This window comes from Pithys albifrons, chromosome 10 (genome assembly GCF_047495875.1).
Source record: "Pithys albifrons albifrons isolate INPA30051 chromosome 10, PitAlb_v1, whole genome shotgun sequence".
NCBI classification, from domain to species: Eukaryota; Metazoa; Chordata; class Aves; order Passeriformes; family Thamnophilidae; genus Pithys; species Pithys albifrons.
This window is the reverse complement of record NC_092467.1, coordinates 28,197,746-28,213,141: the sequence shown is the minus strand read 5'-3', so window position 1 is coordinate 28,213,141 and position 15,396 is coordinate 28,197,746. Positions and strand designations below refer to the sequence as shown.

Genomic DNA, 15,396 nt, shown 5'->3' with positions numbered 1-15,396 from the left:
AGTGTCACTCAGTGATTAAATTTTCCATTTGAGTAGATAATCTAATACTTTTTTTCAAAAAATGATTGCTATTCTCTTCTGAAATTGTGGGTACGTGGGCAGGTGTGTTGTTTACATCACAAAATAGCTGTGCCCCCTGAGATCACAGAACTGAAAATAATCAGGGGCTGGCTGTTCCCTGAAAAGTCTGTCCGTGTCTCTCCCTCCCAGAATCACCACAGGGTTCTTGTGTTTGGCCATTACAGTATGTGCTCATATTCATAACTTTGGCTACACCAAATTCTGCCAGTTGCCTCATTGTATCCCTGGTGCTGCTTTTTTAAGGTCCTTCACCCTTTGGATCAGTTGCCTTGCAAACTGTTGTATTTCTAAAGCATCTTTTTAATTGTTATTGAGCCCACATTCAGGCTCACTTTGGATCACTGTTCCTAGAGAAATGTGAGACACAGTTGGGTAAACTGTGGGGGTGAGATGTGACAACTCTCAGCCTTCCCATGTTTTGTCTGTGCTCCAGAAGAGCTAATAGTGCCTTGTTCTAAATGCAGTGAATATTTAAGTCTAAAAGTGAAGCAAACTGCAATAAAAAGAAGTGTCTCCTCTTACAGAGAATTCTCATCAAGCAAAGTAAATTAGTGGAAGTTTTATGGGGCACCACTTTTCCCTCCCTGCTCAGCAGAGTTCAGAGTTGTGAGCTGGGCTGCTGTGGTGCCCAGATTAGCAAGTTAAAGCCAGGCTTTCCTCTGCCTTGCCTGTCCCACCCACTGGGTCAGAGAGGTTTCCCAAGGGTGGCCCACGTGGCTTTTCTTTGCTCTGTTTTTCACAGATAGGCCTGTGTGGTGATTCCATCAGTGAAGAATTCTAGCTAAAAACTAAGGTTATTTTATTTCTCTGTAGGTGCTTTTGAGCTGTGCACAGTTGTGGGGTGAGAGGGGCTGCACAGGCAGCAGCAGTGCTGGCAGCTTTGTAGTGTCAGTCAGTGCCCCCTTGTTCCATAAATATGTGCTGTAGATGGGTACAAACCTCCAGAATCCCCTTCTTAGTTATGGCAGCATAAAAGACTTGCTGCTGGTGGGATGGCCCAGCTTTCCAGCTGGTTAAACTGGTCCCATCCCTGTGCCTGGGGAGGTCAGGAGGGACTGGCAGGGCAGTGCCACGGCTGTGGACCAGCAGCCTGGGCTTGAGTTCCTTGCCTTTCCCACACTTCTGGGAATAAAACAAAGTTTGCTGTCATCTGCCAGTGTGACTGGAGTGTGGATTTAGGGTTCTGCTGGAGCCTTTCCTGAGCTGGACCTTGGGAACCAGGAAGCAATAGAGCCAACAGGCAGGTGGGATACAGCACAGGGTGAGCTCTGCCCCGTGGATGGGAGGTGAGATCCATGGAGGAGGCTCTTCCTGGCAAGGGGCCTGGGATTTAAACTCTGCAATGGCAGAACCAACTCCTGGTCATGCAGAAAATTCAAAGCCACAGGGAGTCCTGCTGGATCTGAGGGTCTGTGGGGTTGTGTGTGCTGTCCCAGGATGAAGACCCTGGGATGATGCTCTGCTTGCTGAACACTTCTGTGTCCCTCAGAAACACAGAATTTTGTGTGATAATGTTAGAGCAGCTGTTAGTTTAATGGATATTATCAGATATTTCTGAGGGATTTGCCAAATTGGTGCAATTTGTAAAATTGCCATTTTAATAAGCAAGTCATGTCTAAGGGAACAGGAGGGAGCTTGTCCTGTACAGGTTCCAATTTTCAAAGTCAGAAAAGAAACTCACTAAGCACATCCCAGCATATTTTTTTCCATTTAATTTTTGGCAAGTACCAAGTATCTCCAATCTGATTCAGCTGATTATATTCCAATCAGAATATAGACCAGTAATAATAATGTCTTTATCTCATGAGATCCCCATGGGGTGTCTTGGATTTTTGCAAAAACCAGCACAGTATTAACCTCGGGTATTCTGACCATCCTTATTTTGTCTTCCAAGCTGTTTTATTTTACCCTTAAACCCCCTATAATGGAATTGCTTGTTTTTATTTTGAGGTCATTTTCAGTCACTTAGCCAGAAGAACCTGTGATAAACTTCCCAACCCTTTCCTGGTTTGCAGTAAGATTGAGGAGACCACAAGTGTGAGTTAACAGTGTCATTGCAATGAGATTAAAGGCTGGAAAGTGCAGAGTGTGCACACCTTTGTACATAAACTGCTTCTCCCTGTAAGCTGTGGGGTCATAATTACTGCTATTTTCAGAAAATTAAACCACTTGGAATGAATATATGATGACACATTTTAAATCAGTAAATACCTTTTGGAACCCTCTATTATTTATCAGCAGGGGCTTTGGCATCTGGTGGCTCCATTATAATTAACTAATACTATGCAAATGCTGCTGCAGAGAATGGCACAGCGAGTGATTGGTGTTGGGGGGAGCAGCGTGACAAAGGCAGAGGAGCACGTGCAAACATTAATTTGTGAGAGCATGTGAGCAGGCTCCTGAGCCACAGCAGTGATCGGAACAATATCAGGAATTACAATTCCTGCTGCACTCGGGTCTGTGTGGGCTTTTCGGTATCAGTCACCATGGCAACAGCCGCTGCTCCGAGCGGGGCTGCCATTCCGCTGCGTTTGTCCCTCCGTGGGAGGCCTGGCGTTCCTTCAGAGCAATGAGCTTCAAGGTCATCTTCAGTTACCTCCATCTCTCTCGCTGTCCTTCCTGGAGGGCGGCTCTCCATGCCAAACTTGTTCTCCTGGGCACGAATCCGTGCTGGAAGGACCAGCATCTGACCAAAGGCCTGGGAGAAATATTCAAGTATTTGGTGAACAATTGTCTGCAGGCAAAATAAATATTTTAGGTACAATTAAGGCTGGAATAAATACTAGTTAGGCAAAACTAACATGCAGACAGGGTGGGTTGCTGGCCTAGGAGTCCCAACATAATCTGTCCTGTGTGCTCTGTGTCACCTGCTCGTCCCTGCCCAGCTCAGGGAGTGGTTTGTTGGGTTTGTTGGTGCCCTGAGCTGGCACGGGAGCTCAGACACTGCACTCCGTGTCACACCCCAGTCTGATCCCAGCAGGGTTCCTGAGCCCCCACAGCCCCTCCTGCCAGGGCTGGAGCAGCCCTGGATCAAGGGCAGATCTCCCTCCCCAGTGCAAATGTTGGTCTGTGCAAATCAGCCCTCGCCTTCTGTAGAGGATCCATTACCAGACTGAAGCAAACATAAATTTTGAGACCCATTTGTTTTTTAAGTCACTTTAGGGAGAAACCATAAAAATACAGTGTAATAGTTCATCTTATTTTCTTGCCTGCAGCATCAGTAGATAATTGCTGTTATCCACTTTACCCCAAATTTTACCAAATAATTATCTTTCTTTAAGCCATTCATGTAATTTCAAGTGGAGTTGACTCTTTTGGAAGAGAGGGATGAATTAAATACCTGAGTCTTACTGAAAAGCTATAAAATCTTTAATTAAAGGTTAGCAGGGACAGCAGTTATAGTCCATGGTACATCATTTCCAGCTCCTGTTAATGATGGATATACCATTTATTTCATTTTTTTCAGTTTTATCCAGATTTGAGGATCCATACTTTGTACATTGTCCGTTGCAGAAATGTTATATACAAATATATATGTTTTGAAATTAGTTTTCAATTAATGCCCAGTAGCTTTAGAGAATTCTATAACTTTAGAGCATTCTGCTTTTTTTTCTGTAAGCACATACAAAGCACATGGTAGAATTTTTTGGTGCCAGGCCTGGGCCAAGATTTTTCTGCTGCACCACACGACTCACTGAAGCCTCTGCTTAACCTGGCTCTGGGCAAAGGAGAACCAGCCAGTGCTGAAACACTAACTCCACAATTGCAATATTTCTTACCATCTTTTACTTTATTATTTTGCTCTTCCTCTCTCCCAAGGCTGCTTCTGCTCCCCTCTCCTCCAGAGCTGTGACGAGGCTGCAGCTGAGGCAAAAACTGGGACAGTTGTGCTCTGTCTATTGGCGTAGCACAGAAATCAATGCAGAATATCTCTGGTGTGCATTGTCTATGGGTCAAATCTCATCTACATAATTATTTACATGTGATATTTCACTTCCTAGAACTGTGAAGGACTTTATAGTTCTCCACAAAACTGGTTTTGTAGTTACCCTTGTTTACTGCTCTGAAGCCTGTTGGTTAAACACTTCCTCTTGACAAACATTTCCAGGATTTCTACTGGGATCACTCGTATTTGAAGTAGGTTTTACACCTTAAGAGTGCATTTATTAATTTCTTTGGTGCTCAAGAAAGCAAACTAATATTTGTTTCCTTTGTTTTGTGTGAACAAGCCTCTAACAGGACAGGAAGAAAATTCAGGGAATGCAAACAAATTGCTCAAGTCAAAGGAAAAATACCCCAGAGACCATTTAATTACTATTTGCACATTTTCTATTGGAATGCTCTGGAGGCAGCGAATATTGTAGTGCTGGGACTGCACAGGTGCCCTGGCAGGTTTATGAAAGGAGATGTGAAGTGACCTGTCCCTGGGACTTTACTTGCCCATCCTCATCTCTCCAGGTGCTGTGTGAGATAATTTGTGGTGCTGCTTTTTCTGGGGCTGTTCAGCCCAGCTGCAGCCGGTGCTGCAGGGCCCGAGGGGAGGGGGCTCCTGCCCAGGGCAGGGGCAGCACAAGCAGCTTTTCTCCCCTTGCCTGAGTGTGCCAGAGCCAGTCCCCAACTTGGGTTTATCCTGCCATGCCCTGTAGATTTGAGCTGTCAGAGGGGATAATGAAGGGTGAGAAGAACTGGAAGGATTTCTGCCTTGCCGTGACAGCAGGAGAGCAGCTGCACACGGGGATGGGGGCTCTGCTGGGCCATGAGTGACCCAGAGGGAACTGCCCCACTTGGGTGATCCCCACCTGGGCACTGTGGTGATGGAAAGGGGCGTTATCAACGGCCAAAGTGCTGTGCTTGCTCAGTGGAGAGAGAACTTGCAGTCTCTAGTGCTGTCATCACACCAAATGTAATTTTTAAGAAGAAATAAAATAATCATGACCATGCAATTTTCCTAGCTAGCAATTCTCAAGCTTCACTGAGAAAGTCCTCATGAGAGGTTGCAAAAGCTGAGCTGCTTCTGTTTGCTGGCTGCGATTATCAGTGATTTTATCTCTGTGCTGGGATTTGTAGGTGCAGAGGAGGAGCTTTTGTGTGAACTTCCATTGTCTGTGCCCCACTCGGATGTTTATCAGTCACTAATTTGCCAGAGCAGCAGATTTCTGAAGGGAAATGTGCACAGACAGGAGGAGGGGTGGAGGTGGGACCAGGAAAAAGAGGGGCTTGATAGAGTTGGTGGAAAGGAAATCTATGCACCTTTGGAGTGTGCCAATCATTATAACCTTACCCAAACATTGGGGATCAAAGGACTATGCATGATTTTCCTCTCTGATCTGTTTCCGAGATTTATCAAAGTAATGCCAGAAAAGCAATTTCTCCTTCTCAGCCTTGACCTGTTACAGAAGTTGCACTCAGCCTTAGAAATGTTCCTGGTTTCCAACTGCCTTTTTAGATAGATTGGTAAGATTATAACTGTTATTTTAGATTTCCACTTTCTGGAGTGAAGTTCCATATGCAGTTCTATGTTATGCATCATCTGAAGAGTGTGGGGTTACACAGCTGTGCACTGGTCAGCAGGGCTGATAGATTATTTCCACTTATGGCACAAGGATAGAAAAGTTTGTTCAGTGAAGGAAAAGAGCAGCATTTTAATGGTCTCAATTCTGCCTCGCAAAAGAGGGGATTTTTTAGATGCTTCTTCAGCAGACTGTCCTTGTATTTCAGGTCCTAATATTAATAGTCTGATCTCAGTTCCCTGTCCTTAAAGAGAAGTACTGTCTCCTCCAAGGGACGGTGCCTGCTGGGGGCATGTCCAAAATACTCTGCCAGGTACAGCAGGAGCCTGAGCATCCCACCTGGACCAGCTGATCCTGTGGTGGGTAACACCGAGTGCTCCTTTGGTGACTGCACTGTTGCATTTCGTTATTGATGTCAGGTTGGGCAGCTGAGAGTCTTTACATTTATCCCTGTTGGAGGGAGCCTGGGCTCTGGCCAGTGCATGGTAGGATTGCACCAAGGAAGGCACTCCTCTTTCTCTTCTAATTAGGCAGATTGTTGTTCTGTAACATCTGGAAAACCTGGGACTAAATGGGACAGAGCACAGGGCAGGAGGGGAGAGGTGTGTATGTATTGTCATGCTCTGGTGTACAATGGCAGGCTGCTCAGGGCAACAGAGCCCAGCAGGTTTGCAAGCTACAATGTAAATAAACATCTGTGCAAGTGAATGTGTGCTTATTTATTAGATCAATAAAGCTTCATTCCCAGGAATAGAGATAATGTTTCAGCAGAATACCACTGGGTTCCTATCATTGGATGAAAGCTGGGATATGACAACTCCCTTGCAGAGATTCTGCTGCTTCCCAGGTGCACTTGCCATTGCAGTGCTTGGTACCACTGTGTGGTTCATTGTAGAGGCTCTGCAGATATGACAGGAAATAGTTCTGCTTCTGGAGACAGAAAGATTCCCCAGTGCAATGTAAAGGAAAAAAAAAAAGCTTATTGTAATTTGATGACTGAAACTGCAGAGGCAGATTTCTTTTAGAAGTAGCTACCTCAAAGTACTAATGGAGAATGTCTTCCAGGGCTTTGGTTCCCCCACACCTTGATGAAGTAAAGTGAATGACCTGCAGGTTGTTGGAGTACCTGGAAGTTTAATTTGCACGGGCTGCTCTGGCTCAGCTGTCCATTAGGCTTGCAGAGAGTTCTCCACTCAGCTTCTCTCTGACAAGCGCCTCATTTGTATGTTAATGTTGAGTTGTGATTTCCAGGGAAGGCATTCAGCGTGTTGTAAAGGGCCTTACTGGCAGATTGCAGCTAAATTGATGCTCGACTCACTAAATATTTACCCTACACATCCCACTTAATATGTCCAAAACCAGGCATACTGTGAAATCCTGAAACCTGATTGTGAATGATGAAAGTCAGGAAGCTGGTAATGTCAGTGTGGAGCAAAGCACAGCCCAGCCTCTCCCCTGCCACCTCCCGCTCCTCCCGTGCTGCCACCCCACGGATGGGGCCCACCTGCTGCTCCTGCCCCCACACCGGGGCAGCACTGCCCCCCACTGCTCCCACCTGCAGTTCTCGCGGCCCTGCTGCCCCCGGGCTGTCGAGGTCCCTACGTGGCACAGCTGGGGGGATGGCACTGGCTCTTCACCTGCTCCTTGCCATGTATTTTACCACTGGCAAAAATGCTTTGGGCCAGGACAGGCACAGCAATGCCTTTGCCCTCCCTCTGTCTCAGACATCCCTGACGTGCTGAGGCTGGTACAGTGGTGAGGGGTGGTTTGGAGACCTCACCTGTTTGCTTTTATTCCCAAGCCTGTTCTCCCAACGAGTTCCAGTGCAGTAACAAGTCGTGCATCTCCATCATCTTCGTGTGTGACGGTGACAACGACTGCGGGGACGGCAGCGACGAAAGGAAATGCTCCCCCGTGACGTGCAACCCCAACGAGTTCCAGTGCAACAACAGCGTGTGCATCCCGGAGCTGTGGGTGTGCGACAACCAGCCCGACTGCGAGGACCAGTCGGACGAGTCGGTGGAGAAGTGTGGCCACGACGCCAAGGCCCTCAACACGTGCGCGGCACACGAGTTCCAGTGCGGCAACGGCGAGTGCATCCACCTCAACTGGAAGTGCGACGGCGACGAGGACTGCAAGGACAAGTCAGATGAGCAGGATTGCCGTGAGTGCTGCAGGGGCTGGGCCGGGGCTCTCCGGAGTGGGGACTGGATTGCTGTGAGTGGGCCGGGTCTCTCCGCGGTGGGGAGAGTCCAGGAGGCTGCTCTGGGCCCTGTGCTGGGCAGGGTTTGATGTCTGTGTGCCGGACAAGGGGCGCTTGTGTCCCCAGTGGCTGGCTGGGTGCCCAGCCCGGCAGGGTCAGGTGTATTCCAGGCTCCTTTCATGCTTTTCCCTTGAGGATTCAGAGGGGAGGTGTAAGAGTTGCTGGATGGTACCGTGCCTCAGAAGAGATCTGTTTCACTAGAAAGACAAGGAATGAAAAATGGCAAAAATGTTCAAAGCCCTCGGGCTGCATGGTGGGGTCACAGCCTGGAGGATGGAAGCTGCTTTGCTAAAGGGAATATATGATCAGCAGAAAAAAATAATTCATTTTCTGCCTCTGAAGTTGGAGTATACTGAACAAGGCAGTCAAGAGCAATACCTCTGAAGAATCCAGTTTGAAATGCACTTTGAGCTTGGCTTGATAAAGGCACAGAGCTAATAAATAATGGATTTTTTTTCATCTGGCTCTATGCATTTCACATGCTGGTGTTGGTATGTGTGGTATTTTGAATGTTTCATCCATTTTCAGCCACTAAACTGTTCAAACTGGTCACTTACCTGAGAAGGGAGAGAGATACAGAGACAAGAAAATAAGAGCAAAATGTTTTCCTAAAATATTCATAATGACAAGATTGAAATAAAATATTTACATAGCTGTACATATTTAGCAGCTCTGACATTGGGCCACCTCTGGGGAGGAAGGCAGAAATCAGCTGCAGAAACCAGGGATTTCTGCAAGGGGCCTAAGAAAATCTACCACTTTCCATACCCAAGCCAACACCAAGCCCTGGTGAGCACAGAGCAGCTGTGTGGCAGAGCCCTTCAGGGACCTGGCCATCAGACTCTCTCCCCACAGAGAGAAGCAGATGTAAATTCAGGTGAACTGGAGTGCCCAGTGCAGGGGACTCCCAGCAGAACAGATCCCTGTCCCACAGGATGCATTCCCTGCAGGGGCAGCAGCCTCACAGGATGGCTGAGTTCAGACTGCTCAGGAGGGGGAAAGGTGAGTTCCCTCCCATTTCCAAGTGGAAAAGGAGAGGAGCAGCTTACAGATGGAGCTTTCCAATGGAATCTCTCTAAAATTTCAATCCCTGCGATTTGACTGGAGTTGTTTTAGGTCTTTTACAGGCCCCATTTCCTTGGACATTTGGCTGGGTGAGGGGAGTCGGGCTGTGCCCACGTAGCTTCCCGAGGCAGAGGGAGCTCTCTGTTCCCAGCTCCTTCCCCTGGTCGGACAGGCACCAGCTGAGCTCAGACTGCCGGGACATGGGGCCCGGGAGGAGCCCGGCTCTGACTGCATCCCTCTCCAGGCAGCACTTCCAGGTACTCCAGAGGCAGCTCCCAGGGGCAGAGGACACAGCTGGACACCTCTGCAGCACAGCACGGTGCTGACAACCAGTGGAGAAAGGGGGAAATGTGGCACGAGTGACGGGACAATTCTGTCTCTGAGTAGTAGAGAGTTAGCACACAAGAGTTTTTTCCCAGAAAATCCCAATATGGCACAATGTGCAGCTGATCTACCCAGGAGAAATGAGGACATGAGCTGATTCTGCTCCTGTGCACCAGGAAACAGTGGGAATCAGAGCCCGTGTTTCAGCTGCTGCAGGAGTCCCTGGTTCTGCCCTTTACACCCCCAGTGCCACAGAGGTGCCCCAGCCTGTGACTGCTCACACCACGGGGAGGGGACTCTCAGGCAATAACCAGGAGAGGATTTACAGCACTGACGGGGTCAGAGCCAAAATTAATGTTGTTTCCCCATCCCAAATGCAGCTGTTGCAAGGCTGCACCTGCCTGCAGTGAGGAGGTGACATCTGAGAGCTCTGGACACTTGGCATCAACTGAAGAGTTTAGGCACCTCTATAATTCTTTTCCTCTCTAGAAATCCTTGGTTTGAGATCAGTATCATGAGGCACACAGAGGTGTGTGGCACTGCTCCGTCCCCGCAGCAACAGGGAGGGCACACTTACCCCTAGGCTGGACTTGACTAAAACTGGCTTCTCTTGCAAATGGGAATCATACAGGGTTTGCACAATGTAAACAGAGGGATGGGAGCTGAGGCTCTAAAAAAAAAAAGTCCTGAGGCCATCACCAGTCGTTTGTTATAAACATTTTGGGGTGGTAAATGAGTAGAGCAGAAATGAAGGGTGACAATTGGTGAACAGGTTTTGGCAGCGAGACAGCAAATAAATAGGAAGGAATGAGTCATTTCAGGAGGGCTGTGTGAGAACACTGAGTGGCTGGGTTTTTTTCCATAGCATATATATTCAAATATATGTATATTTATAAAATGAACATTAGGTTAGATTTATTAGTCTCCAAATCTGGAATAGTTTTATTTTTAAATGTCCTTTGCAACTTGAATTAAAGGCATCCAGGAAGGAGAATAATGCTCACAACTGACAAAACAGATCCCTTGGGACTGGACCTCACACTTTCCTGCCTCTGTCTCCCCATCCATAAAATAGGGTTGATTAATTTTGCAGATGGTGGAATTTTTTTGGGGGGGAGAGGGAAAGAAAAAACCCAGAAAGCAGAAGACACTCAGGCTGAGATCTGGAATATACCTGCTGAATTTCAGTGATTACAGCTTTGTGCCCAGTATTTGTAAATGGGAACTGTGCCTCTTTGAGGGTGTCTGTTAGTTTCGCAGGGCTTTGGTAATTTGTTTTTTATTTGATTTGCAGAGGAGATGGCTGAAAAACTACTGATTTAAACCCTCCAAAATAGCACAGCTTTTCTGAACATCTTGTGCAAATAAACAGCACAGCTCTTCCCTCCTCTTGGGATATTGCTTTGCTTTGGGAATGGCCCCAATGGGAACTGCTGGCAGCTCTGCCAGTGGGGCTGAGGTGGGTCAGTGTCTTGGCCTCAGGCTAACAAAGTTCCTGGCCCTCTCGCTTCAAACCTGTGCTCTCCAGGCCAGATATTCAAAAATGTTGTACCTGCATTTTAATATCTTTGTGATCAGTGAGAGTTGTTACTGTATTGGCTCTTTTCAGATGTCTGTTAAGAGCCTCTGGGGCTGATCCTCAGAGGTCTGAACTTCCACAGGCCTGGTGGAGTGAGAAGTGAGCCAGGAAACCAAGCCTGTGTCCAAACTTCTGTCTCTTCTTGAGGCCAAGCTTTGTGCAGTGGTGCTGTACAGTCCCACATCTGCGTTCTGCAGTCCCTGTAGCAGTTGAGTTAAGAGCTGTGCTGTCATTTTTCTCTCAGTCTTTGGTGCTTGTGCACCATTGTCTTTGTAAGTCTTACAAAATTCTCCTTCATTTTAATTTGTTGCAGGATTAGAAACCTTTCTGTTCTTAGTATCTGGCTATAACTGCTTTTTAGAAGAATTTTGAAGCTTACAATTGAGGACAGTTACAGGTTTTATAACAGCTGCCTTCCAAATCTGTAGCTGTTGTCATGCAGATTTACTTGATAAACTCAAGACCTGTTCCTGCTCCAGCGAGGACAAAACCCCCATTGGCTTTAGCTACATGTTACCCTTTCTTGAGGGGGTTAATGTTTATAATCAGCAATGGAGGACCATCCTTTCCTGCCTCCACATACAGAAGTTGCTACAGGAAAGGTGAAGCAAACTGGTTTTCATGTTGGAGTGAAGGCAAGAAATAATTGTGGCAAGGGAATTTTCAGTGAGACCATAGGAAAAGCCTTGCAGTGGCCGAGGTTCAGCTGGGCAGAACTCAGGCTCTCCTCTGGGGGAAGGTGTCTCTCCATCTTCAGGGCTTCTCCAGGCAGGGGGCTGGAAATGGCAGGAGCAGTTCAAGCAGAGGTGCCTCTGCCTCTCTGCAGGAACTCCTGGTGCCAGTTCCAGTCCTGTGCTCTGTGACTCTCCCAGACCACAGCTTTGTTCCTCTCTCTCCTTCATTTTCTCCATTTGGAGCAGCAGATCCCATGTGCTTAGCTGCTGTCCCAGATGTCCCACCAAGGTTTTCCATTTCTGGTCCTGGGTTTATAAGCTGAAATGTGGTGACACAGCTGGTCCCATAACTGGGCTTATTGCTCGGGATAGTCTTCTCACTTGCAGCTTTTTATGAATATAGTGCATATGGCTTTCCTCTCCAAGGAGCAGTGCTATTTCCAGACTTTCCTCATGTGAATACTGTGTATTTCTAAAGGCAGGATTTCTCCCTTCCTCCATCAGCCCTGCACTTGTGGCTTTTCCTGTCTCTGGTGCCCATTGCTGGCTGAAGGTGCACTGGAACCAAGGCCAGTGAAGCACTCATGTACCTGGATCCTGCATCCTGTGGGATGCAATCCCCAGTAACATGAAGTCTTATGTGCAGCCAATACTTTGTAGTAGTGATGCTGGCTCTCTTCATGTCTTTGCTTCTTCCTGGGTTATCTGAAAGTAGTAATTTTCCTATTAGAACCAGTTTGTCAGACTGTCTGGGGGAGTCACCACAGCCTCACCTCCTGTGTGGTGACACCAGTGTGACATCCCCTGGGTGCTCAGAGGCAGCGATTTTCTGTCACACTACCAGGGCACAATCACACGATGGATAGGCTGGAATCAGGAGCTCTCCAGGGTGTGCTGCCTTAATAGGATTTTAAGAACACATCTGTAAGAGAGGCCCCTTGGAAGGAAGCTACATAACATGTGCCAGGAATGAGGAGCCTGTTTGCCAGGGAGCTACAGGGAGCAGCCCTTTGCCAGGGAGCACCTGTGCCCTGTGTGAGCACAGGTTTGTCCCAGCCAGGGAGGGCTCTCCATGTAACTTGGGAAGACAAACACATCACTGTTTTAGTATGGTCAGTGCACTTGTCTGGTTTACATTTTTCACCAACTTTGCTGTTCATTATATCTGTTTTGAGTCTGTAATAATCTGAGCTGGGCAAATGAACTTCAGGATTGAAACCTGGCCTGATACTGTGGAGGTGTTTTGGGCTGGAAACCCCAGAAAACCCCATGCCCAGCACAGTGGAGCTCTTCTGCCTTCCAGTGGTCTGTTGGCTCATGGGCATTTAGTAACTTGATGCTCATGCCTCCCTGCTGGCTTCATCCCTAGTGTGACCACACTGGCTTTGGCAGAGAGTCAGGACATGTCTCTTGCCTGGGCCCTCTGCCTGAACATGTTTTGAAATAATGTGAAGGAAGGAGAGCTGAGGAGCAGTTGCCTTTCCCTACTCAGTGCCACTGTACAGTCCCAGCTGGAAGGCAGCCCAGACTGTCCCAGACTGCAGATCCCAGAGCTGCTCCAGTGCTGACAGCTTTGCTGCCTGCTTGCTTCCTTCTGTCCCACCTGGGGGGCTTCACTCCCTGCACTGGCTCTGTTCCGACTAGATCCACTCATGCAGCCTTTGGGGCCCTTTTCCCAAGGACGTAGAGGGTGATCTGGGATGGCAGGGAAGCACAAGAGGACAGTGGCTGAGGCAGCTGCTGCCTCTGTTGCTTTGGTGGACCAGTCAATGCTCTGACATTGGCTGACAGCGGGTGCAAAGCTCCAGCAGTGTCAGAGGGACGTGGCTAAAAGGTACCACACAAAGGATGGAGTAGTGTGTGGCTCATGCTGGGATGTGTTCTCTTAAAGCCCTGGTGACGTGCCGGCCGGATGAGTTCCAGTGCGGTGATGGGACGTGCATCCACGGGGCGAAGCAGTGCGACAAAGTGCACGACTGTCCCGACGACAGCGACGAGGCCGGCTGTGTCCAAGGTGGGTGCCAACAGCCCTGTGCTCCCTGTGCTCCGTGCCTAGGCCTGCCAGGCTGCCTGGCCATGGAGAGGGCAGAGGCCTGTGCTGCTCTCTGGGCCACAGCAGGCTGCTGCCTCTACAGAGCTCTAGGCCGTTCTGGCAGTGGGGCTGCTCGGGAGACGTGACTGTGCTGACCTGGCAGAGTGCATGGCTTGGAAAGTTCGTTGCATGGTGCTCAGACTCAATGTTCATTTACTTAATTCCATCCCATTTCTGCTAATGACACCCTCTTGAGCTTTATGTCAGCCTGTTTGTTGTCATGAGCCTCGTCTAACTTAGTTGCTTTCCTCTCTTGCCCAACCTGACAGAGTCAGCATGTGAAAGTCCCAGCAAGTTTCAGTGTAAGAGTGGAGAGTGCATTGACGGAGGCAAAGTGTGCGATTCACATAGAGACTGCAGGGACTGGTCTGACGAGCCTATGAAAGAATGTGGTACAGTACTTGCCTTCTACGTGTTGCTCCTGTTGTAACTGCTTCCCCTCTTCTCCATCTGGTGCTCACAGCTTTGAGTGTAACCACATGTAGCTGCTAATGCTATTTCTCACTCTGCTCCTCTTTCCTTGCCTTTATTCTCTCATCACCCTTCATATGAATATAATTAGTAGCCTAGTCTGATCATCTGTAAGTTTGAACTGTGCCCTTCTCTAATCAGTTTTTATTCTTGGAGGAATGTATGAACTGAGCACGGGACTAGGAACCAGAATTCCCCCTCTCCCCATATACTGGTGTCCCCCACAGCACAGACCAGTTTATTTACCTTCATTGCCTAAATTATCTTTGAATTGTACAATTATGATAACACCATAAAAATATAGCATTTGGGAACATGCTTTGAAAGGGAAAGCACACAGAGTGGCAGCAATCACTGAGAGGCGACTTCAGCCACTTCTGGGTTGTACATGTTGTTCCTGCCCCTCTCCCTTTCCAGCTGGGCCTTGTGGGCCCAGTCTGCAGCATGACTCAAACACATTTGTTTTTTTCCCAGTGCAGAGATGTCTCTGACAGACATCCCTTTCCATGACATCATGGGGCTCAGTCCCTGCCACCTGAATAACCCAGGAAGAACTGTCAGTCTCTCCCTGTACCAGAGAAGGAAGTGTGTGTGCATGCCTAGTGAGGATGCTCTTACCTCCCACTTTCAGTGTGCCCTTCCTTTCTTCCACACTAATCCACATCTCCCTGTTTCTCTGAGTGGGTGTTGCAACTTGTCTGTCTGTAGAGGTCTCTCAACAAAGCTGGCAGCCCAGTTTGTCATAGGAGGCTGGGCGTGGTGCTCAACCCATTGTGGTGCCATGGCTGACTTGGTGCAGTCCCAGGCTGGCAGTGGGGCATTCATGGGGTTAGGAAGCAAAGAGCCCCCAAAGGAATGTGTTCCTTGAAGAGAGCGGAGTGATGTGGGTTGCTGAGAATGTAACACCCACACAAAGCTAAACCACACAGGAGGCAGGAGATGCAGGACACACTCCTGACCTCAGTGTGTCTGTCTGTCTGTGCTGGACTCTGCAGTACCCTCCGAGATTCCCCCAAAAGCACTGCAGGAGACAAGACAGCACTTGTCTTTCTTAGGCAGGCAGGGAATGTGCTGCTGAAGTTTGGGTCAAGGGAAGCAGCTGCCCAGCAGAAAGAGAACGGGCTCTGCCTGGCTCCTCCTCAGCACCTCTTGAGAACTGCAGCAAGTGAACCAGCACTTGATTTACAGTCTCTGAAGCCATTCCACAAAACACCTCTGAAGCCATGGGAATCATCTGAGGGAGGGCGTGCTTGTTAGTCAAAACAGCCTTTGTACTGTTTTGCTGAGAGCAGTTGTGCATGTTTATGACCCAGTTTGCTAAAGGCCTGTGCCAGTGC

At 48.3% G+C, this 15,396-nt stretch overlaps 1 protein-coding gene and 1 long non-coding RNA gene across 3 annotated transcripts in view; one reads left to right on the top strand and one right to left on the bottom strand.

Moving 5' to 3' along the window:
- The window catches only part of LRP8 (LDL receptor related protein 8), a 178,698-nt gene that overhangs the window by 149,237 nt on the left and 14,065 nt on the right, over nucleotides 1-15,396 (top strand). Inside the window, exons 5-7 of one of the 2 annotated variants that reach the window (XM_071565328.1) lie at nucleotides 7,393-7,755; nucleotides 13,388-13,510; nucleotides 13,858-13,980. In XM_071565328.1, coding sequence (XP_071421429.1) covers nucleotides 7,393-7,755; nucleotides 13,388-13,510; nucleotides 13,858-13,980 — 609 coding nt within the window. The remainder of the gene's footprint in view (nucleotides 1-7,392; nucleotides 7,756-13,387; nucleotides 13,511-13,857; nucleotides 13,981-15,396) is intronic. The other variant, XM_071565329.1, reaches the window with a different exon arrangement.
- Nucleotides 1,797-7,560, bottom strand: LOC139676398 (uncharacterized). Its single transcript, XR_011698651.1, has 3 exons — nucleotides 7,372-7,560; nucleotides 3,861-3,945; nucleotides 1,797-2,779 (listed from the first exon to the last, which is right to left on the bottom strand). It is a non-coding gene; the product is annotated as an uncharacterized lncRNA (long non-coding RNA).